The sequence below is a fragment of the Hemitrygon akajei genome, chromosome 21 (assembly GCF_048418815.1).
Source record: "Hemitrygon akajei chromosome 21, sHemAka1.3, whole genome shotgun sequence".
Lineage (NCBI taxonomy): Eukaryota > Metazoa > Chordata > Chondrichthyes > Myliobatiformes > Dasyatidae > Hemitrygon > Hemitrygon akajei.
This window is the reverse complement of record NC_133144.1, coordinates 18,333,207-18,359,020: the sequence shown is the minus strand read 5'-3', so window position 1 is coordinate 18,359,020 and position 25,814 is coordinate 18,333,207. Positions and strand designations below refer to the sequence as shown.

The following is a 25,814-nucleotide window of genomic DNA, read 5'->3' as shown; positions in this document are numbered from 1 at the left end:
TAGGCAGAGGTAAATGCATTGTCAAATTAGATGAAAGACTTTACTGTTTCCATCCCAGCTAACAGCTATAGTTGGAAAGTCATTGAGCATGGCCTCCAGCAAATATTATGGATACAAGCATTAAAGTCTTCAGAAAATTAAATGCATGACTTTTCTGGAAATATAATAGCCAGGAGGGCATCTGCTCCTTCATTATCACCTGCTGCTAGCTCAAATTGCAGTACTGTGGACTATGAATATTGGCATTTTCTGTGATTCTACATGAAGATTTAAAAAAGTAATTCCCAACTAAAAGTCATAGTCCAGATTGATATTGCCTCCCTTTCATCTGTTCTCAGCCTTGGTTCAGTGTTGGCAGATTTAAGTCAGTTTATGGATTCAAGCCACATTAGGAACATGGTCCAAGCTGATGCTATAGATACAAACAACAGATAGAGGTGTGCTTTAGAGTAAATTTAAATTGACCTTTTTAAGTAGGTTCCTTCCCGCTAAATCTTAACACTGGAAACTGGATTTAGGAAGGTGCACTTTTCGTGAAAAATAAACTTGCCTTTCCAAACAACTCTTTGAATGTTACCTGACACTCCCCTCAGAACCAACAGCAGATTACCCTCTGTGAAGGGTGAGTTATGGGAGAAAGACATGAGTATGCTAAATATCAAGGCCAGTTGTACTGCAAGTGTTAACTTGGGTCTTGTGCACAGTAGGAATCAATGGTAACTTTGCAAAATTATCATTCATTAACCTGCCATACACACCACCTTTAATGTGTCTTTTGAACTAAAAAAAATCTAGGCTTGCGTAGCTATTTGAAAGTTTTATTTGCATATTTTATACAATCACACCTTATTTCTTGTGTTTGTACCCATTTTTAGGTGCCACAGTTGTGCGTGATGCCACTGGAGGTGTGAATGATACCTTAAGTTCCACTACAAACTGCAATGGTTCAGCAGCCTGTAAACTGGGATATGATTTCTCTATCTGTAACACACAGACATGCAATTTTGGTTTAATGAATAACTTCCAGGTAGTTCATTTTTTATTCACAGACTGGGAACATTACTGGGAAACTTAGCATTTATTCTCCATCTTTAACTGTTATTTGAAAGTGATAATGGATCATTTTGAGATATTGCAGGTTTATGGTGCTATTGAGTAGGGAGGTCAAGTATTTTGATGTATTTGAAAGCAAGGTATTTCCAACTCAGGATTGTGTTACTTGTGAACATGTAAACAATTCAAAGGTTAATTTATTATCAAAGTATACAACTCTGAAATTCTTCTTCTCCAGATGGTTATGAAACCAAGAAAGAAAAGAAAGGCAGCATGATCGTTAACCACCAAGTCTCACTCCCTGCACAAAAAAATGAACAGAACGGAACAGACACATCAACCCCCAAATTGTCCTCCCCCGCACATAAAAGATAGAAAAAGATCGAGTGAAAAACACAGAATACAGAAAAACTAAAAGACTGGTGGGGAGGGGTGAGGGGAGTCCAGTCCAAGTCCACATCCAAAATGCAGAAAACCTGGGCCACATTCTTCCTCTCTGTAGCAGAGCGATCTCACCGGCGATTTCAAAAGGCAGTCTCCCCTTTCCTTAGATCCAGGTCATCTACAATCTGTGTGTGAGAAATGGAGTACTGTATAATAATGATCAACATCTTTTTCATATATATGAAATCCAATCCATGTAAATTCAATTCAAGTTTAATTATCATTCAACGATACATGAATACAGCCAAATAAGACAGTGTTACTACTGGGGTCAAGGTGCTAAAGCACGTTACCAACAGTCACATCAAGAACACAATTATGGAATAAAAGAGTCCAGACGTGCCCCCATCTCCCCCCAAAAGAAACACACCAAGGCTTCATACCCAGTCCTTGCATATACAAGTCAACAAACACACATGGAATAGATAAAAAAAAATTCGACACAGAATATGTGTGTATATAGTCCAGACCCCACCAGCCCACCAATATAACTCTTATTTAACTGAAATTTTAAATATTTTTAGATATCAAGTAGATGGCTTAACTTTTTAAAAAAAACGATGAATAGAGTTTTGTTATGTTCACACATCAGGACAAAATGTGCTGCTGTTCAATTTCTGACAACTGAAGACCTCACTCATCTAGCTTGTAATGAAAGAGATTAACAAACTTGAAATTGGTGTTTAGCAAGCTACTGCAATAACTTTAACCTCTTCCACATTTCAATTAAAGGAATTTAAAAATGTAAATAAAAATGATTTCAAAAACAATATCATGGAAATTTGTGTAACATATTTTTGATTCTTGTGGAATGGATTTGAGATGTAAAATTGATTAAAGTACAGGATACCACTGGCAGGTTCCATAAGTCTATATCTGTGCACTGAGTACATGAAATATAGTGGCATGCAAAAGTTTGGGCATCTCTGGTCAAAATTTCTGTTACTCTGAATAGTTGAGTAGAAGATGAACTGATCTCCAAAAGTCATAAAGTTAAAGATGACGCATTCTTTTCAACATTTTAAGCAAGGTTAATGTATTATTCTTGTTTTGTACAGTGAAGAAAAGGAGCACCATGCAAAAGTTTGGGCACCCCCAAGAGATTTGAGCTCTCAGATAACTTTTACCAAGGTCTCAGACCTTAATTAGCTTGCTAGGGCTATGGCTTGTTCACAGTCATCGTTAGGAAAGGCCAGATGATGCAAATTTCAAAGCTTTAGAAATACCCTGACTCCTTAAACCTTGTCCCAACAATCAGCATGCAATGGGCTCCTCTAAGCAGCTGCCTAGCACTCTGAAAATTAAAATAAATGATGCCCACAAAGCAGGAGGAGGCTATAAGAAGATAGCAAAGCGTTTTCAGGTAGCCAGTTTCCTCAGTTCGTAATGTAATTAAGAAATGGCAGTTAACAGGAACGGTGGAGGTCAAGTTGAGGTCTGGAAGACCAAGAAAACCTTTGGAGAGAACTACTTGTAGGATTGCTAGAAAAGCAAATCAAAACCCCTGTTTGACTGCAAAAGACCTTCAGGAAGATTTAATAGACTCTGGAATGGTGTTGCACTGTTCTACTGTGCAGCGACACCTGCACAAATATGATCTTCATAGAAGAGTCATCAGAAGAAAAGCTTTCCTGCGTCCTCACCACAAAATTCAGCATCAGAAGTTTGCAAAGAAACATCTAAACAAGCCTGATGCATTTTGGAAACAAGTCCTATGGATTGATGAAGTTAAAATAGAACTTTTTGGCTGCAATGAGCAAAGGTACGTTTGGAGAAAAAACAGTGCAGAATTTCATGAAAAGAACACCTCTCCAACTGTTAAGCATGGGGGTGGATCGATCGTGCTTTGGACTTGTGTTGCAACCAGTGGCACGGGGAACATTTCACTGGTAGAGGGAAGAATTAATTCAATTAAATAGCAGCAATTTCTGGAAGCAAACATCATACCATCTGTAAAAAAGGCTTCTACAACAGGATAATGATCCTAAATACCTCAAAATCTACAATGGACTACCTGAAGAGGCACAAGCTGAAGGTTTTGCCATGGCACCTCACAGTCCCCTGACCTCAAAAAAGCAGTGCATGCCAGGCGGCCCAATAATCTCACAGAACTAGAAGCCTTTTGCAAGGAAGAATGGGTGAAAATCCCCCAAACAAGAATTGAAAGACTTAGCTGGCTAGAAAAAGCATTTACAAGCTGTGATACTTGGCAAAGGGGGTGTTACGAAGTACTGACCATGCAGGGTGCCCAAACTTTTGCTTCGGGTCCTTTTCCTTTTTTGTTATTTTGAAACTGTAAAAGATGGAAATAAAAAAGTAATTAGCTTAAAATATTAAAGAAATGTGTCATCTTTAACTTTATGTCTTTTGGAAATCAGGTCATCTTTTACTTGCTTAGCAGTAACAGAAATTTTGACCAGGGTGCCCAAACTTTTGAATACCACTGTATATGGTGAGCAATCTTGATCCTGATGAGCAATTCTTAACTGGATAGTACTCTGAGAAATTCATTTCAATAGAAGTATGGGACTTGAAAAAACACATTTTTATGCAGAATGTGAAAATGATTGACATCCCCAAAGCATGTATTCCCTTTCACATATATACAAACATGCATCAATGACACCAAGAAAATGAAGAGCAGACTTCCTATTCAGAGCCAATTTCTGTGCCTCTGTTTGCTGTAAAATTTCAAGCCAAAAGAGACCCAGAAATGAGCGCCAAAATAAAACACCATTGGAAAGAATTATCCAGAGTTTAATGCCCAAAGTGGTATTCCAGGTACCAGTGCTGTAATGTTGAATCTCTTTCATGAAGTGCATAAAGGGGCTGGCTTGGGACAATCAGAATACCAGGAACTGGCATATAACAGCAGTTACGGTAACATGTTTTGTAGGTTATGAGCATGGTGTCTGGATTTGGACCCCTCATCACAGCTGGAATCTTTTCAGCTACTCTTTCTTCTGCCCTGGCCTCTTTAGTCAGTGCACCCAAGATTTTTCAGGTAAGAAAAGTTAATTTTCTGTTATAAATGTTATAATATAAACCATTTTATCACATTTATTAACACTTGTCTGAACATGTAAATTTGTATTAAATTGACATAAAATTTTTATAGCATGGAATTGTTAGAGCAGATAACATTTTCAATTATAATAGAAACGTGTTAACTTATTCATTAAGTATTTACCAGCAAACAATACAAATTGGGGTGCTTGTTTCACATTTGTAAAATGTAAGAAATTTACTGCTAGTTTAAAAATGAAGCAATTGGATGCTGGAATTGAGATTTGCCTTCTATGACGGCTCTGATTTTTCATCTGAAAACAATTGTGCAGGTGTTAGCATTGTCTCATGTGAAGGCAATCGTAGTCTTTTTATCAGAGTGATTTTCTGATAAGTAGTGTACAAAGATTCCTGGTTTCCTCTTAATAATTTGTATTTGATTTAATCAACATCTTGTCAACCAATGATAGGACTCTGAGGAACATTGTTATACAAAGGGATCTTAGGATGCAAGTCCATAGCTTACGGAAAATATCAACACAAGTGAATAGAGTGGTATTCACCAGTAAGTAAATTGAGTATAAAAGTCAGGAAGTCAAGTTGCCCTTGGATAAATATTGGTTAGGTTATACAGTATTAGTAGTATTATATACATTTCTGGGTGCCTCGTTACAGGAAGGAAGTGGAGGCTTTGGAGAGAATGCAGAAGAGGTTCACCAGGATGTTGTTTGGATTAGAGCATTATTTGTAAGGAGAGGTTGGTCAAACTTGGATTGTTTCCTTTGGGGCATTGGAGGATGAGGATTGGCCTGATAAAAGTATATAAAATTGAGAGGCAAAAAGAGGGTGGATTTACCAGGATGGAATCATTAAATGCTAAAGTGTAGTATTTGAGGTGAGAGGAGACAAATTTAAAGGAGATGTGAGTCGAGTTTTTGCACATGAAGTGGTTGTGACATAGAACAGATTTCCAGGGGGTGTGGTAGAAGCAGTGTTTTAAGAGGCAGTTGTACAGGCACATGTACAGACAGAATGGAGGGACATAGACCATGTAAAGGCATGTGTACTGTTCTATGTTCACTCTCTAATGCATGCTGCATAATTGTGACAGACTGTAACTGGTACTAGAGAAGGACAAAAGAGATAATGGGTCTTGAAGGTCTTTAGGCAGAGTCTGAAGTGCAGCAGGAGGAAGGAGACTACCAGAGACATACCTGTACTTGACAATACAGCTTCATCTCCCACAGAATTGATTTGAAGGTTTCCTAATAGGAGATGATTTTAATAAGGAGTCTGCGAAGTATTTCATCAAGAGAAACTAAATGGCTCTTTACACACTACAGTCCTTAATACTAACATAGTTTACCAGACAGGAGAGCATGCTGACAGTCTCCTTGCATCCAGTTTGCAAGTCCACATCAATGAATGATTGCCTAACCTTATAACTTGAGGTTTATTACAAAATATTTGTATTGTCAGTTCACAAAGTAATCTTTGTTCAATTTTTTGAGGAGTGTGTATAAGGGTAGAACATGAGGTGTCATTTTACAGGGGTTTTAACAAGGCATTTGACAAATTCCTAAATGAAACTGGTTTAAAAAAATTAAAAAGCTCCTGGAAAGCAGCAGAAGTGGCAGCAAAGTTTACTCAATGACAGGAATTTTCTAGGTATATTCCCATAACAGGGAATGGAAAGAAAAGAACCTTTTGTTTTTGTTCCACATTGTATTATCAAGTTAACACCTCGTATACAAAATGCTGGTGAAACACAGCAGGTCAGGCAGCATCTATAGGGAGAAGCGCTGTCGACATTTCGGGCCAAGACCCTTCATCAGGACATGTATGTGTTTGAACTGCACTCAATTAGCATCTCATTTTGGTTTTAATGTTTGTGTCCTGACGAAGGGTCTGGGCCTGAAACGTCAACAGCGCTTCTCCCTATAGATGCTGCCTGACCTGCTGTGTTCCACCAGCATTTTGAGTGTGTTGCTCGAATTTCCAGCATCTGCAGATTTCCTCGTGTGTAACACCTCATATGCTCCTTTCCTGTATGTTAGAGAGGAAGCCATGAAAGGAATATATGAAGTGTTAGTTTGATAATATGAGGTGGAACAAAACCAATGCTGGAAGAGCTCAGTCAAACAAGTTCTGAAGAAGGGTTTGAAGAACAGATAGGAGAGGAATGACTTGGAGTGGAGGAAGATATGTGGTGATCTTAGCTACTAGCGTTCTGTGTTAGGATGAGCGATTCTTGATATATTTAAGACTTGAATTTGTTTTTTTTAGTTTGGAATTTTTGGTTTTAATGTTTGGCAAAATTGATTGTGTTATTAAGACTAGTCTAATAATCAACTTTTGGTGCAACCAAATTAAAACAATGTACATCTTCAAATTTCTATTGTTTTATTGTTTGAGATTTGAGCAAGGACGGTGTTTATTGCCCTGGAGAAAATAGTAATGAGCTGCTTGCTGCCTTGAACTATTGTAGTTCCTCTGAATGTACTCCAGGATTCAGACTAAATGATCAAGGAATGCTAGCTTTAGACCTTGGGTATTAAAAGAGCACAATATAATTCCAAGTTGGGGGTGGGGGAGTTAAGCATGAATTGCAAAGGAAAATGCAGTTAATGATGTTCCAATGCATCTGAAACTCTCGTCTTTCTAGATAGTAGAGCTTGAGGTTTTGCCACATATCATAGGTAATTACATGTATTCTGTATATGCTACACCCAAATTGTATGCTGGTAGTAGAGGCAGTGGATGTTTAGAGCAGTAGATGGAGTATCACTCAAGAGATTATTTAAGTGTAGACTGATTTAGTGATAATTATTTTTGTGCTGCCTTTTCTAAACAGGACATAGCTTCACAATTTTTCCCGGTGTTTGGATTATGGCAATGTTGTAATTCAATGAAGTAGCTTGGCAAGAAGTGCACTTCCTTCTGGGGTACAAGTCTTAAGTTTTATAGCTGAATGTCATCATATCCTGAAGCATTTAATAGACAATAGGTGCAGGAGTAGGCCATTCAGCCCTTTGAGCCAGCACCGCCATTCACTGTGATCATGGCTGATCATACACAATCAGTACCCCGTTCCTGCCCTCTCCCCATATCCCTTGACCCCGCTATCTATAAGAGCTCTATCTAACTCTTTCTTGAAAGCATCCAGAGAATCGGCCTCCACTGCCTTCTGAGGCAGAACATTCCACAGATCCACAACTTTCTGGGTGAAAAAGCTTTTCCTCAACACTTTTCTAAATGGCCTACCCCTTATTCTTAAACTAGGAACTCTGGTTTTGGACTCCCCCAACATCGAGAGCATGTTTCCTGACTCTAGCGTGTCCAATTCCTTAATAATCTTGTATGTTTCAATCAGATCCCCTCTCATCCTTCTAAATTCCAGTGTATACAAGCCCAGTCGCTCCAATCTTTCAACATATGACAGTCCTGCCATTCCGGGAATTAACCTCGTGAACCTACGCTGCACTCCCTCATTAGCAAGAATGTCCTCAAATTTGGAGACCAAACTGCACACAATACTCCAGGTGGGGTCTCACCAGGGCCCTGTACAGCTGCAGAAGGACCACTTTGCTCAACTCCCCTTGTTATGAAGGCCAACATGCCATTAGCTTTCTTCACTGCCTGATGTACCTGCATGCTTACAACATTTGTTTTATGTGGTACTCTCGGTTGTTTCTTGATATCATTGGCCAAAGTCTGACTTTGTTAAGGATCTCAGTGGAAGATGATCGATCAGTCATTTAGACTTCTGAATGTAATTCTGAATTTACATGCTGCACATTTTCAGTGTTGAGGACAAGTTTGTTTTTGTGCTTCCTTCAAATGACCATATAATTATCCACCACTTTGCAGCTAGATGAGATGTGAAACTTTAATTGGATCCTTCAGTTGTAATCTCTAAGCTCAGAGGACAAATACATGTGATTTTACTGCTTAGCATGTATGTGTTTGAACTGCACTGAATTAGTATCTTATTTAGGTATTCTGGTGCTGCTTCTGCCGTGCTCTTCATTCTCCGTCCTTTAGCTTGGTTATGTGAAAGGCTAAGAGATCTCAATGTGGTGGATGTGTTGGCTGCTTCTCATGGTCCAGTGCCTCAATGGATGCAGATCTGTCTAGTCTATCTCATTTAGTGCCATGCAACACAAAGAAAGGTATCTTCTGTATAAAGAAGGCATTTTTCCTCGAAGATTTATACAGTGGTCACTTCTATTAGTGCTGTTATTGATAGATGGAGAAGAGGCCAAATAAGCTTGGTTTGTGTTGATATATTCATTGCCTGCCACAGTGCCAGTCTGGCAGTTGTGCCCTTCAGGACTTGGTTGTGGTTGTTTTTATCAAACCATTCTTTGTAATGGGCATTGAAATTCCCTATCTAGATTACGTTTGTTGCCTTAGCTGCATTGTTCAATATCAGGAAGCACTGTTACATCAGCTGAAGGTAGACTGTGGGACAGAGAGTAAACTCCTTGCCAGATTTCTCTTGATGCCATGAGACATGGAAATTAAGGGTTATTCCCTTCTATCAGAATACTAGTATGTCACCACCTCTGCTTGTTGGTGGGACAGGATACATCTGGGAGAGCAGTAGAGGAGTCCGGCTCATTGACAGGAAGATCTGATCCTGAGCTCAGTAATATCAGGCTATTGCTTGACTAATCTGTGGATAAATTCTCTCAGTTCAGACTCTAGTCTCTAGGTGTTTGAGAAGTTTTTAGCAACATTGTAAAATTACACTAGCCCATTCAGTCTCCACAAGTGGTATGCAACTCTGCCATGGACCATCCCAAGCCCAGCTGCTAAAGGAGAGGGTTGGGCATGGGACTAGCAATCTCATCCCATAAAACAGTGCACGGGTCTCATTCCTGCAAGAGCAAGAATACACCAAGAAGATGGGTTACACCTGGAGGCTAGTTGAAAGACTGCCCAAGATAGAGAACTCTGAGGTACTATAGGTGGCCTATGCTCCAGTAGGAGTGATGGGTTTAAGATGTAGGTGGTATGTAAGTTGATGCCAAGTGGTTCATTTGGCCACCTTCTTTGTTCTCAGAGCAATTATGGTACTATTGAGTATGATATACCTTATTACCTTTGCTCTGGCACTATTCTGAACATATGCAGACACTGCTGTTGAGCCTAAACACACTTGCAGCTGGGCAGCTTAAAGAAGATGGCAATCACAACACATGAGAATTCACACGTTCCAGCCAATTAAGCTTTCTTTTTGTACTTGTATTTAACTCTTCCTATTTCAGTCTTGTCAAGTCGTGATCGAAGCACAACGACAACAACACTCCCTCTTGGCTTAGTCCACGTTCTGGGAAAGATGATTGGTGATTTAGATAGACTTTGTTAAAGGAACAGTATTAAATTAGCTCCAGATTACTGCTTTCAAGCCACAGTGACGGCGATAGTTTTTAGTTAGTTTGAGAGTTTTTAGTTAGTGGCCCTGTTGGCCTAGCATTAATTTCTTTGTTCTGAACAGTTCTTTTTAAAACTCAGTGTACTGTTAATTCTGTGTCCATGTCTCTCCCTGTGTTCTGGGCCCCATCACTCAACTCCTGTCAGCAAGACTTGATCACCAAAATGGACCCAGCAGAGAGAGAACAGCTGAAATCAGCCTTGAATTCTGTTGGTCAAGTGGAGGAGAAGTTGGTCAATAGAAGCTGGGTTGGCAGAAATGGCTCCTTGCAAGCACAGTTTAAGCTGGAAGAACAGGAGTCAGCACTTGCAATGACAGTTCAGCATCTCACAACAGACAGCCAGAATCAGGTGGCATCCTCACTGCCACCATTCAGCCCCACTTCCAGCACTGGCACCAACTCATCCACCTCAATTGCAGTCTCATCAACCTCTGCCAATAATGCCTCAATTCCTTTAGCTGCTTCCGGTCTTGATTTGAGAATTCCTCCACCAGGCAGATACTTAGGTGACCCATGTGACTGCAGAATCTTTATCTAGTGTGAGCTAATTTTCCAAGCCCAGCGAGGTCAGTTCAGTATTGATGCCATGCAGGTAGGATGCCTGCACCTACCTCAAGAGGAATGAGGTCGGTGCAGAACAGAATCCTGCATGTACTGTGGCAATCCAGGGCACTTCCAGGCATCATGTTCCCAAGCACTCAGTAAAAGAGGAGTCCTGTCAGTAAGAAGGGGAATTCTGAAGGGTTGAATCTCCCTGTAAGCATCTTTCCCTAATCGACTAATGCTTCCAGCTTCTCTGCCATGTGGGTCCCAGACCCGCAGGTTCCTGACATTTATTGGCCCTGGGGCATCTGGGAGCCTCATGGATATCTCTCAGGCTGAAAGGTGGAGAGCTTCAACTGAATTGTTGGGACAGAATATTGATATCAAGGCTCTGGATGGTTGGTCTCTAGGCACTGGCAAGATCTGCCTTTCCACAGTTTCCTCCAACTTGTGCTAGAGGCAACCATAGGGAACAGCTCTCCTTCTATCTTATTGATTCACCTGAACTGCTGCTAGCACTTAGCACTCCCTGGCTCTCCCAACACAACCACTAATTAATTAGAATCTAAAGGAGCTCCAAGATAGGCAACTGGCATACCTGTCTATCTGTCTTGGTCCAGAGCAAGCCCCTTTCAGCTTATCCTCTCCTGAGCCAACTGCTAGTGTGAACCTGTTTGATATTCCAGCTGAATATGCTGACCTTCTTGAGATCTTCAGTAAGAAGAAGGCCACTTCACTGCCTCTACACCAGCATATGACTGTGATTGACCTCTTACCTGGTTCTGCTTCTCCTTGGGGCTGGCTCTTTCCCTTTTGTCCTGATGGTGGCCATGGAAGAATGCATCAAGGAGGCATTGGCCTTGGGATTTATCTCTCTAGCTACCTCACCAACGGGTAGGCTTCAATTTTGTGAACAAGAAGGATGGTTAGCTCCATCCCTGCATTGATTATCAGTCCCTCAACAACATCATGGTGAAGAACCACTGGCCTCTTCCCCTGCTTACCTCTGCATTTGAACATCTCCAGAGAGAAGCTATATTCTCTAAAATAGATCTGTGCAATGCTTACAACCAGGTTTGCATCCAAGAAAGGGATGAGTGGAAGACTGCATTTAACACCCCCACTGACCACTGAGTAACTTGTTATGCTATTTGTTCTGGCCAATGCTTCTGCTGTTTTTCAGGCCCCAGTCAATGATATGCTCTGAGACACACTGAATCAGTTTTTTTAATTATGTATTTGGACAACATTTTTATCTATTCCTGCTCTCAGCAGGAGTACCTCCAGCATGTCTGGAAGGTTCCCAAATGGCTCCTTGAGAACAACCTTTATGCTAGGCCAGACAGCGCAAGTTCCACAAAGAGCAGGTGTTGTTTTTGGGCTACATTCTCATCCCTTTCACTGTTCAAATGGACTCGTGTAAAATTCAGGCAGGCCCAGTGGCCCAAACCATCTACAGTCAAACAGGTGAAGCGCTTCATGGAGTTTGCAAACTTTTATCTCTGCTTCATCAGAAATTTCAGTCTCATTGCAGTTCCCATAATTGCTCTCACCAAGAAGTCCTCTGCAAGATTCCAGTGGACAAGCAGTTCAAGCATTGTCAAAAATAAAGCACTAGGAAAGTGGTGAAGCAACATCCAGATGTATCTCATCCATTCACCGTCGAAGTTGTTACATCTGATATTGGCATTAGAGCTGTACTACCCTTGCGCTCTTTAGCAGATAATCATCTGCACCCCTGTGCTTTTCTTTCCCATTGCTTGACTCCTGCAAAATGTTTCTATGATGCTGGGAACTGAGAACTTCTATCAAGGAGGCTCTGGAGGCATGGCTAAACTGTAATCTGGTATGCACAGATTACAGAAACCTCTCCTACATTCATGACACCAGGTGACACAACTCCCGTCTAGCTATTGAGGTCTCTTTTTCACTCAGTTTAATTTCACCCTCATCTACCATCCTGGCAGCAAGAATATCATGGCCGATGCTCTCTCCCACCAGTTTTGACATCTGAGAATAAAGCCAATCCAGAGCCCCAACACATGCAGAGCTGCTCCGGTGATTTGGGAAATAGAAACAGTGGCGAAATCTGACCAACAGTCAGATCTCAGCCATGGTGGGGGACCTCTCAGTTTGCTGCTTGTCCCTCCTAATGTGTGTCCCAGAGTGTTGGTGTGGGGTCACCCTTCCCGTCTGGTTGACCACCTGAGAATTCAACAGACCCTGGAATTTATAGAGATGATTTTGGTGGTAGTCTGTCCTAAGGGGTCCACAAGTTCATCTCTGTCTGTCCCATTTGTGCCCAGAACAAGATGTTATGTCAGTCCCTTGTTGGTCTGCCTGTGCCTCACTGCCTTGGTCCCACCTCTCAGTGGATTTCATTGCTGGTTTGCCCCCATCATATGGGAACACTACCATTCTGGTAATTGTGGTGGATCAGTTCTCTAAAGCAGCCCACTTCATTGCACTCCCCAAGCACCTGTCAGCTCGTGAGACTGCCACCTCATGGTTCAGTATGTGCTCAACTTTCTTCAGGACATAGTGTCTGATCAAGGACCACAGTTCACATACTGTTTCTATTCTCTTTTGGGAACCACAGCCAGCCTTTCATCAGGTTTCCACCCCCAATCTAACGGCCAAACTGAGTGAGTGAATCAGGAGTTGGAGACAACCCTGCACTGCCATGTCTCTTCCAACCCCACAATCTGGAGATCACATCCAGTTAGGCCAGAGATTACCCACAATAAACTTCAGTCGCCCTGCAATAGCATGTCCCTCTTTGAATGGCAAAAGGGAATCCAGGTAGCATTGTTCCCTGACCCAAGAAATTGACGTTGGAGTCCCTGCTGCATGTGAAGACTTGGCCAGGGCTTCTGTGCTGCGCAACCAGAAGCAAATTGTTTGGCAGGCTGATCAGCTTAACTGACAGGTGAAGCCTCTAAAACCAGGGGACAAAGTCTGACTGGCATCTAGAGATCTTCCATTCAGAGTAGAGAGCCACAAGTTGGTCTTACACCATGGGACTATTTGTAATGGAGAAGAACCTCCTATAGGTTGTGCCCTCCATCATCTGTGAAGTGACTTCCTCTCCCTTCCCTCCCAATCAAGCCCCCTCAACCTCTCCCTGCTTGATGGATGGGTCCCTGTTCTATTCTGTCCAGGTGCATCCTGGCATCTCACTGGGTGTGGTGCATTGTCCAGTACCCTGTTGATTGGGAGGGGTGTGGCCTGGAGAAGTCTTTCATTCGGGACTTCCAGCAGGCACAGGGAGCTGCACCATAGAGAGGGGGGCCTAATCACAACTATGGAAGTCACTGTTGTTGAGTCTGTGCGCTCTCACTGGTGGGCAGCTGAAAGAAGATGACAGTTATGCATGTGAGAAGGACACATCCCAGCCAGTTAGGATTCCTTTGTACTTCAGAAGGAGTAGCGGACCGCATGACCCCATCTACATAGGTGGTGTGCAGGTGGAACCGGTCAAAAGCTTTAAGTTCCTTGGGGTGAATATCACGAATGACCTGGCTTGGTCTAACCAAGCAGAGTCCACTGCCAAGAAGGCCCACCAGTGCCTTTACTTCCTGAGAAAGCTGAAAAAATTTGGCCTGTCCCCTAAAACCCTCACTAATTTTTATAGGTGCACCGTAGAAAGCATTCTTCTAGGGTGCATCACAACCTGGTATGGAAGTTGTCCTGTCCAAGACCGGAAGAAGCTGCAGAAGATCGTGAACATAGCCCAGCACATCACACAAACCAATCTTCCATCCTTGGACTCACTTTACACCACATGCTGTTGGAGCAGTGCTGCCAGGATAATCAAGGATAAGTCCCACTCAGCCAACACACTTTTTGTCCCACTTCCCTCTGGGAGAAGGTTCAGGAGCGTGAAGATACATACAGCCAGATTTGGGAACAGCTTCTTTCCAACTGTGCTAAGACTGCAGAACAGATCCTGACCCGGATCTGGGCCATATCCTTCCAAATATCCAGACCTGACTTGCACTACCGTACTTTCCCTTTTCTATTTTCTAATTATGATTTATAATTTAAATTTTTATTATATTTACTTCAATTTGTACTTCAGGGAGCGAGAAGCGCAGAAACAAATATCACTGTGATGATTGTACGCTCTAGTATCAATTGTTTGGTGACAATAAAGTATTTGTATCTGTACTTACTTGTCTTTTAACTCTCTCCAGTTGTTTTAGTCTTATCAAGTCTTGATCGAAGCACAGTGATGATAACACTCCTTGCTTACCTTAGTCCACATACTGGGAAAGATGTTTAGTGATTTAGATAGATGCTGTTAAAGGAGTGGTATTAATTTAGTTCTAGGTCACTATCGCAGTGATGGCACTAGTTTTTGGTTAGTTTGAGAGTTCTTAGAGGTCCTGTTGACTTAGCGTTAATTTTTCTTTCATCTGTCAAGTTCTTATTAAAACTCAGTGAACTGTTGATTCCTCTGTGCTTGGGCCAGCACTGTACTCCTGACATATTCTCTTACAAAATTTCTGAGTTACAATATGATATTTGAATAGAACACCAGCATGAATGACAAAACCCACTGCCTTGTCAAAGGGAGCTGACTTAAGTCTATCTTTTATCACCGAGTTTAATAGAAGGGATATCTCCATATATCCCTCTGAAAACAGGGTTTTAAATCATGAAGCAGCTTTGTCATGCATCATGTAGAGTTGGTGTAGAGTTACATATCCGTCCATGAAGTTTTAAATGTAAGTACATTGTACACCAGTTTAAGATGGCGCTATGTACTAGTTTGAGCAACAGCTTGCTGGTGGTCAATGAAACAAAGAAAGTAACTAAATACTTTGTTATTCACACTTTTTCTGGTAAAGGATCGCTGCAAACAGTGCCTGTGGCTTCGCTGTTGGAGTTGAGCTGAATTGCTTTTATGATGTGGCATTTTTGTGGTGTGACTGGGAAGCTTGCTGAGGCAGGACAGTTGGAGCATGTCCAGGCTGAAGTTGCTGGAGTGGCTGGAGGCAGTTCGATGCAGTGGAGTCAAGGTGAGGCATGGAAAGATCCAAGGCTTGATTGGTGTAAGAGCCAAGCTGAAGTGAAAAGGTCGGGTAGTTCGATAAGGCAGAGTCGAGGCGAGGAACAATCCAAGGTTTGATCGATTTGAGAGCCGAGCCGAATTGGAAGGTTGGGTATTAACCTTATCAAGACAGCAGAGCCCAAGCCAGTGGATGAGGAACAAGCTGAGGTTTGGCCAATTTAAGTGCTGGGTCAGATTGAAATGATCAGGGTCTCAGGATCGGAGATGAGAGCTGTGCCATGGGGTTTGCTGACCTCTGTGCTGGACTGAGGCCTTCTGAATCGGCTGCAGTGATGCCTGGTGTTGAGAACTTCACTTCTGAATGCTTTTTGCACAATTTGTTCTTATTCTGTCTCTATTCATTGGGTGCTTGACAGTCTTCTTTCATTTTTAATGGGTTCTGTTGAGGTTCTTTGTTCTATGGCTTGCCTGTAAGGAGATGAATCTCAAGGTTGTATGAAGAGTAGCACACACAAAATGCTGGAGGAACTCAGCAGGCCAGACAGCATCTAGAAAAAGAGTACAGTTGACATTTCAGGCCAAAACCCTTCAGCAGGACTGGAGAAAAAAGCTGATGAGTAGATTTTAAAAGTGGGGGGAGGGGAGAGAGAAACACAAGGTGATAGGTGAAACCTGGAGGGGGAGGGATGAAGTAAAGAGCTGGGAAGTTGATTGGTAAAAGAGACGGAAGGCCATGGAAGAAAGAAAAAGGGAGGAGGAGCACCAAAGGGAGGCGATGGGCAGGCAAGGAGATAAGGTGAGGGGGGGGGAAAAGGGGATGGGAAATTGTGAAGGAGGAGTGTGGGGGATATTACTGGAAGTTTGAGAAATCAGGTTGGAGGCTACCCAAATGGAATGTAAGGTGTTGTTCCTCCAAACTGAGTGTGGCCTCATCACAACAGTGGAGAAGGCCATGAATGGACATATGGGAATGGGAAGTGGAATTAAAATGGGTGGCCACTGAAAGATCCCACTTTTTCTGGCCGACAGAGTGTAGGCGCTCGGCGAAGTGGTCTTCCAATCTACGTCGGGTCTCACCAATCTACAGGAGGCCACACCGGGAGCACCAAACACAGTTTATGACCCCAACAGACTCACAGGCAAAGTGTCGCATCACCTGGAAGGACTGTTTCACTTATCACCTTGTGTTTCTTTATCCCCTCCCCCTATCTTTTTTTTTAAATTTTTTTATTAGTTTTTCAAAACATTTTACAAAATTAAAAACCCCAAATCCCAATGAGGAGCATTAATACAGTGCAAGATTAAGCATACAATAACAATATGCTACAAAGGAAGAGAATTTAACAAAAAAGCACCTAAATTAAAGACAAGTGAGCTTAGTGTCCTCCCCAAGCCCCACCACACAAGAAAAAAACAACAACACCAGACCAACCACCACACAGTATAAAGAGTATAAGTCCGGACAGTCAAACTCCTAGACTGTGAATACACTTAGTAACAGAGGATAATAATGCCTACTACCAGAAAAAAAAGGGACCTGAAAGCAAGGGACCGAAAAGAAGAAAAAAAACAAACCCTAGTCAGGAGGAAGGTTATGAAAGTACTCGATAAAAAGTCCCCAGACCTTATGGAACTTTAGATCCGAATTAAGAACTGAATAATGAATTTTTTCGAGGTCCAAGCAGGCCATAATGTCGTTAAGCCATTGCGCATGAGTGGGCGGGGCAACATCTCTCCATCTAAGGAGGATCAAGCGTCTCGCCAGGAGAGAGGCAAAGAATAGTATTCGGCATTTGGTCGGACCCAGACATAAATCTGTCTCGCCCCAAAAACTGAACAGAGCAATTAAGGGGTTAGGTTCTATCCCCTCCCCCACCTTTTAAATCTACTCCTCAGCTTTTTTTCCTCTCGTCCTGCCAAAGGGTTTCGGCCAGAAATGTCTACTGTACTCTTTTCCTAGATACTGCCTGGCCTGCTGAGTTTATCCAGCTTTTTGTGTGTGTTGCTTGGATTTCCAACATTTGCAGACTTGCTTGTACATATACTTTAATAATAAATGTACTTTGAACTTTGAATAAAGAATTGCTTGAGAGGAGTAATTGCATATTTGTACTATTACTACATCAACCATTACAATATTTTTCCCATTTTTGGTACTTGGTGTCATTAATGGGTTACAAGAGTAGGATCAAGGGTAATGGCTACTTTTTTGTTACTACGCTTGCAAAGCATTTCTAATTACTTTCAAAAGCCTTTGGCAGTTTTTGCTTCAGTGACTCTTGCAGAAATGGCTCACTAATCCTGATTGTGCCACAGCTATAAATATTCATGAGTAATATTTTCTCTTCCTGATTTTAGTTGCTAATTTTGACATCTAAAGGAATGTGAAGAGGTGTGATATTAGTGTGAGTCCAGTGAAGTGAATCTTTGCAGAAAGTAAATCATTTATATCATATAATTTTAATAGGGAATAAAGTATATTGCTTTATGAGCTGCCCAGAGAAATCTAACAGTTGCTCAAAAGTATTGAAGTGGTGTAAACAGTTTATAGAATTCTGAAGCTGCAGCCTTGGTGAAATGCAGGTGAATAAGAACTGAAGTAATTCAATTCCTTTTACTTGTTGGAAGATAATTTCGTTTTAAGCTCTGTTCTATTACTGCTAAAATTTTAAGTTTTCTATCTCAATGTTTCTTCTCAAATTTTTGAAATAATGAGGCCCTCTGTTGGTTGGAGTTGACCATGGATATTGCACTGTAGCTGCCTATGTGATACAGATGTCCCCTGCTTTACGAAAGTTCACTTTACACCACTTTGCTTTTATGAAAGACCCACATTAGGACCTGTTTTCACTAACTGAAAGCAATCCAAAGAGGATTTTTGCTTTTACGAAGAAAGGCGCCCACTTTAAACTTGTGTTTACCCCGAGAAAGACTACCATGACCGTGACAGGCAGGTGTGTGCGCATGCGTGTACATGCCTTTTTTTAGGTTTTATGTGCTATTTGGTATGATTTGGTAGGTTATTTTTTGGGTCTGGGAATGCTCAAAAAGTTTTCCCATATATATTAATGGTAATTGCTTCTTCGCTTTACGACATTTCGGCTTACAAAAGGTTTCATAGGAATGCTCTACCTTCGGATAGTGGGGGAAACCTGTAAACAAGCCAGGCCAGTACAATATGGAGAGTAAGCTGTTGCCCATGCAGCGGGCTCCCCCTCTCCACACAGCTGATGGATATGAAGGAATGGCAGAGACAGATACAGTTTGGCACCAGTGGCATCACAGGAGTTGAACTTAACATAGGTCTGCCTTGGGGACTCCAGCTCTGGATTTTTTCCTCAGATTTAATCCCAAATCCTGTCCCATGAGTGTCTATAGCTAACCACAGCTGATGAGCCCCATCTCTCCGGTTATGATAACCTTATGGAACTTAATTTTTGAAATACTTAAATGTTTGCCAAGATTTGGCATGAGATCTAAAACTTTAACAAACTTCTGTAGATGTGTGGCATTGACTGGTTGCAACGTGGTCTGGTATGGAAACATCAATGCCCTTGAATGGAAAATTCTACAAAATGTATTGGATATGGCCCAGTCCATCATGGGTAAAGCCCTCATCATCATTGAGTACATCGACATGGAGTGCTGTCACAGGAAAGCAGCATCCATCATCAGGGACCCCACCACCCAGGCCATGTTCTCTTCTTGCTGCCATCAGGAAGAAGGTACAGAAGCCTCAGGACCCACACCACCAGGTTCAGGAACAGTTATTACTCCTCAACCTTCAGGCTCTTGAACTATAGGGGATAGCTTCACTCTACTTCACTTGCCGTATCACTAAACTGTTGCCAAAACTTAAACACCCACTTTCAAGGATTCTTCATCTCATGTTCTCTATCACTGGACTTCAAAGGTTTTTCTTTCTGAATGCTTTTGGGTGTATCTTATGGACTTTGGGCTGCTGATTATGATCATCACCATGCTATTTCCCTATTATATGTCATTTTTTTGTAATCGCCTATTTTTAAACTTTCAATTTATAATACAGGCCAATTAAAATATTGCCCACAATGTAAGCTGAAAGGTTTTCTATCTTGTCCAGGCATGCTTGGACATGCTTTGGGTTGCCAGCATGATCCTCAAGAATGGCGTCTTTTTATCGATTCTTCCGTGTTAAGACTAAAAGCTGTGCTGCTGCGCGATGGCAATATCCACTTATCAGCTGTGCAGTACACATAAAAGAAAACTACTGAAATTTGGCAGTCTTGTTGAAACAGATACAGTAACTACAACTGGAACGTCTGTGCTGATCTGAAAGTAGTAGTGCTTTTACTAGGAATACAGTTCAGATACACCGAGTACTGTTGTTCCATTTGCAAATAGGACAGCCATCGCTAAAGAATCTCATTACATTAAAAAGGATTGGTCACTCTGTAAGCAGTTGACTCTAGGGTGGAAAAGTGTGCCATATAAGCCATTTGTAGACCCAACAAAGATATTTTTGTCTCCTCTTCTTATAAAACTGGGGCTTATGAAAAATTTTGTGAAAGCAATGACCAAAAAAGGTGAAGGATTTCAATACTTGAGACAGATATTTCCAAGAATAATTGATGCTAAAATTAAAGAAGGCATTCTTGTTGGTCCACAAATCAGACAGTTCATCAGTGACAGGCAATTAATTCTAAGAACTTGTGGTGGAACAGGAGAAAATTGACTGGAGGATGTTAAAGGATGTTGTGAAAATTTTGGCAACTGCAGAGCACCAAACTATGTGCAGCTTGTTGACAGCATGCTTCAAACATGAAGTGCAACATGTCAGTAAAGATTTATTGTCTCCATTCCCATTTAGACTTCTCTGTAAGTCCTGGCGCTGTCGGTGACAAGCGTGGTGAAAGGTTTCACTAGGACATTGTAGTCATGGAGAAACGGTATCAAGGCAACTGGAATCTATTAATGCTAGATGATTATTGTGACACATGAGCGAATAGCCTCAGACACTGAGTACAAATGAAAATCATCAACAAAATGCTTTTTAGTTTAGTTGAACTATTGTAAAGTGTCAGCAGTGGTATGCAATTAAATATATTATATTTAATAAATGTTAATTTCTTGTTTCTCCAAATTCCTTTGTGATACAAGTAGTCTGAAATTATATGTGTCTTTAGCTTCAAGTGGTCTATTGTAACTACAAAACATTTCTGAGGAAGTAACGCTTTTGAAAAAATTTGCTGTCCAGTGTGTCTATTTTCTTTTTCATTTATATTTTCACAGTTTGTTTTGTTTGTCTATCCTGTTGGGTGCAGTCTTTCATAAATTCTAATATTTCTTGTACTTACTGAGTATGCCTGCAAGAAAACAAATCCTCAGTGTTGTATATGGTGACACAGATGTACTTTTGTAATAAATTTACTCTGAATTTTAAAGTTTGAAATCTATATGGTGTGTAACAGAATTAATATATTCATATGGGCTACTGATAGAAGAATATGCTGCCTTGGAAGGTGTCCTCTTGCAAGATGATTAATTAATGTGCTTTGACAGATGAACTCCTTGCAGCCATGGTGTGCTGGTGGAGGGTGTAAGTGTTGAAGTGTTGGAGGTGGAACCTAGGCTGTTTTGTTGTTGGAGGAGCATTTGTCCAGACAAGTGGATTGATACATTCCTAACTTGTGCTAGAAAAATGGCTTTGGGAATCAGAAGATGAATCATTTACCAGCTTTTTACCGCCTTCAAGATTGGGTTTATCCAGGAATTTGATAGAGGTGGATTTTGGATGATGTAATTAAATGTTATTGATGTCCCTACAAGAAACCATCCTTCTCTTGTGCTATTGCTAGTATTGCTTCCCAGTTTTCAGTATTTGTAGCACCTGGGCATAGCTTCAATCGCAACTCGTAGTCAGAAACGTGACTGATTGTTTCATTATGAAAGGTGGGGGTGGGTGTTAAATGCTTGATTTAACCCCTCCCCCCCACCTGAAGGTTATAGGGCCTGGGATACTTCTATATGGAGATGTTGTGATGTCCTGGTTCAAGAAAGTAACTCACCAGTGCCATCGTAGTCAATTAGGAATGTTCTCCAGGGAAGGTTGGAAGCATTTTCATTCTTATACTGTAAGCCTTTGCCATCAGAGGAGCTTAGCCATTTGTCTGAAGCACTCTTGTAGACGTGTAGATGGAAGAATGGTTAGTGCTGAGCAGAAGAACAGGAAGGCAGACAGAAATATCCTCCTCGGGTATGTTTTCAGGGTGCATGTCATTACTTGGAAATTCTGCTTAGTGGTGGAGTGGAAGCTGCCTACCCTGAAGATGAGTTTTGAGAAGCTGAATCTAATAGCCAAAAAGTTTTCACTAGAAGAAATAAAGGCAGGCATGGAACACAAATTACACATAGTCAGCGTCATTTGCTTGGCTTAACGAATTATCTATATGAAATGGGCCATATGGATCTATGCTGATGAGAGCATTGGTTATCTCAGAGACTTCACACTACTCAAATGATTCAGTAATTGTAGTTAATTAACTTAAAGAATAAAAATATTGTTAGAAGTACTCAGTAGGTCTAAGGAAAATGGTAAACATTGCACATCAGTGATTTTCATCAGTACCAAAAAACAGTTAACATTTGTAAGTTACAGAGAAGAGTGGGCTATAGTGTAAAGGGAATTTATATGATATTTAGAGGAAAAAGTAGAAAATGTTGGAAACATCAGATCAGATGGCAGCATTTGTGGAAAGAGAAACAGTTAATACTTCAGGTTTTCAGGTCTGAGAGCCTTTTGAACTGGGAAATTTTCAGTTGTAGAGGTGGGAAAGGGATGGGTATAACAAAAGGAATATCATGCTTGCTCTGATATTTAGTAAGATCATCAGCACCCCTTTCCTGCACTAAACCCTATATCCCTTGCTTTCTTTAATTCCAAAAAGTAATTTGAATATACTCCGTAACTAAATCTTGATAGGCCTATTGATTAAAGAATTCCAAAGGTTCAGTGCCGTGGGTGAAGAAATGTTGTCTCATTTTAGCTGTCTGCTTAACTTGAAACTATAACCTTCATGGTTTTAGAAATCCCTGACAAGGAAGCCTCAACCTTACATCCACTTTAAGCCTATAAGAATTTTTTATGCTAAGGTCATTACTCATTCAACTGAATTTGAGTAAATGCATGGTCTGCTTAATCTTAATCTGGCACCAAGCTTTCTCTATCATTTGGTATATCACTCCTTGGTGTCAGTGTATTCCAAATGCATTCATAACTGCCCTACATAATTGGAAGGAGACATCTCTACTCTTGTGATCAAAACCACTTGCAGTAAAGGCTAGTTTACTCTTCTCCTTCCTAATTTCCTTCTGAATCTGGATGCTAATATTCAATAATTCATGTACAAGAACACTCACTGGTTCTTTTGACCATCAATACCTTTCAATCTCTCTTTTCAAAAAGATATTCCTTTTTATACAATAAAAGGAACATCTTTTTAAAATGAGATGCTCGTTTCATCTTATTTTAAATAGATACTCCTTTTTTTCCACATGTTTCTACAATATATTCCACCCTCTTTGTCTTTGCACATTTACTTAAACTGATTATACACTTGGAAATCTAGGCTGTGAAAAGCTTCAAAGCTAGGTTTGTATCGGTAACAAATTTGGAAAATGACACTCAGTGTTATACAAATCATTGAAATAGATCGGAAACTGGAAGTCATAACACTAATCCTGATATCATCGTACCAGCCTCTTAACCTGAAAATGAACAGATTATTCTTATTGTTTTCTGTCTGTTTACTAATCCTGAATTGACACCAGTATATTGCCTCCAATTCCATACACTTGAAATTTATTTTATTAAGATGCTTTGAAAGCCTTAAACTCCAGATACACCAAGTCATCTGGTTAATTCTTATTAATTTCTGCCAGTTTACAACCTTAAACTGAGAAACCTAAAAATAATTTCCTTTTCATAAATCCATATTGATCTCACCGTGCTTATTTTTATATTTTTAACAAGTGTTCTTTTACCAGTTAATACATTCCAGCACCTTCTCTGCAACTTGTAATAGGAGAACTGATCTCTAGTTTCAAGTTTTCTTTCTTCCTCCCCTATTAAATAATAGATTTTCTTCATTTCCGATATGTGGGAATCATTCTTGAGAATTTTGAAAGCTCACAGCCAGTGCATCCACTGTCCCTGTAGCAAATACTTCAATGAATTATATTGAGTAATTATGGAATAATAATTATGAAAAACAGAATAATAAGTTGTGAAGTTGAAGAGATTTAAAGTTGAGAACTAGGATAACTCATTTGCAAGAGGAAATAAAGGAAACAAGACATAGGTAATGGGGATGGATGGTAAAAAGCTTTGACCAGATACTTCATACAACATTTCAAAAGGTAGAATAATTTTTTATTGGTTTCTTTTCCCCTTGACTGAGAATTCAGATTTACTGTGATTAGCATGACTGACTGACACTTTACTCACACATCATTTTACTTCACTATGTACTCTTTGACTAAATTCTGTCTGTTCTTGTACCCAGAAAATAAGTAGTACAAAATACCAAATGAAGCTTTTCCTTGTTTTGAAAACCATTGATACATTTGTCTTCATTTTTTTAAGAAAACAATGTTTTTGTAATATCCTAGTCAAATTTTTGAAGCACAGGTAGGAATTGATGGCCAATTTTTCTTTTTACTGTATTAAGTAGCAAGGGAGAAGATTTCTTAACATCTTTACATCAAAAATGTAATGAACTTGTGGAATAAGTTATTAAGAATGCCTATTGATATAACTGGAGAACTTGTGTTTCTGAAGATTAATGAGTGGAATGGTGAAAAAGCTGGTAGGTTGAGCTGGTTATCACTTGGGACAGTATGGTCTATACTTGTAGCTAAAATGGCTGCTGATCTAAAATTCCTCTGTAGAAATGGGTTTGTTAGGTTGCAAATAACTGACTTTATTTTCTCTACAGGCACTCTGCAAGGATAATATTTATAAGGGGCTTTATTTCTTTGGAAAGGGATATGGGAAGAATGGTGAACCTATTAGAAGCTATATTTTGGCATTCTTTATTGCTGTTGCATTCATTCTGATTGGTAAGTGGGGTTTATCTTCAATCCTTTAAATTGCTCTTAAAATGTAGTTTGGAATTTTTACAGAAACCTGCAACGTCCTGAGATAAAAACAGAAAAAGTAGAAATTCTCAGTATCTATAAAATCAAGCCTTTAACTTGAACATCTTAATAAAATCTAAGTCTTATTTCCATTGCTGCATTAGTGACATTAATACAAAATATTACACGTGTAATTATTTTGAAAAAAGGACATTTTGAGTTATTTTTACCCCTTGTGGAATCACAAGTGTCTATAGAACTCAAGATTCATCTGAATGCAAGACAGTTTTCCAAACAATGCGCACATTGTATTATATTAATTAATTTTTAATCTGTATGGATTTTTGGTGGTTTAAGATTTCTGAGTCCTTAAGTGTTGTTTTTTTGTGGCTGTGCTCTATGTTATAGAGCATGGTATCTAAAATTTCATCCAGGCAAGATTTTGTACCGTGTTTGCCTTAATAATGACCGGAATAGTTTACTCCGGACGGAACTAGTCTTTAACTTGTGCTGAAAGCAAAATCCGAACACTTGTATTGCATATAGTGTATTTCTCCTCTTATCGTAGCCACAGTGCTGTACAATTCTCCACAAAATTAACTTCAAGTAGACTGACTTAAACTGGGATGCAAGTCACCACACCCTCAAGTGATTCAGCAAATTACCCCCAGAATTTAAGTGGCCAGAAATGCTAGAAGAACTCTTGCAAAAATCAAACTGGTTTCTTCAAATGAAGTGAGTTGGAGAAAAACAGGAAAAGACTTCCAACAAGCGATGCTGCCAAAATCCTTAATGCCGGTTTCAGAGGAAGGCATTCTGTAATCAACACTTCCTGCTAGAGCAATGTTTAAACTGGCTACCTTCCTATAAGGGAGTCCTCACTTAGATTTTGAACTCTGAAACTCTCAAGTACAAGCTTGCACTAATCGTTTGTAAATTGTTGGACACCCTCATTCTTGGATGCCTTATTTCAAAATACGCATCTGACCCCACGATAGAATCCACACATGACATTTTTACATTTACAGTGCAGCATTGATTAACATTTGATCAAGGAGGAGCCGGCCAGTTGGATACAAAATTGGCTTGGTGGTAAGACTCAGAAGTAGTGGAGTGTTTTTAAGATTGTGGGCCTTTGACCAGCAATGTGCTTGATGCTGCGTCTGCCTTTTGTCATCTACAATAATAATTTG

The 25,814-nt window shown here is 40.3% G+C and overlaps 1 protein-coding gene across 2 annotated transcripts in view; it reads left to right on the top strand.

Moving 5' to 3' along the window:
* slc12a1 (solute carrier family 12 member 1) overlaps positions 1 to 25,814 on the top strand; it is a 150,801-nt gene that overhangs the window by 54,759 nt on the left and 70,228 nt on the right. For both annotated transcript variants that reach the window (XM_073024915.1, XM_073024914.1), the window contains exons 10-12: positions 876 to 1,027; positions 4,394 to 4,501; positions 24,480 to 24,603. In XM_073024915.1, coding sequence (XP_072881016.1) covers positions 876 to 1,027; positions 4,394 to 4,501; positions 24,480 to 24,603 — 384 coding nt within the window. The remainder of the gene's footprint in view (positions 1 to 875; positions 1,028 to 4,393; positions 4,502 to 24,479; positions 24,604 to 25,814) is intronic.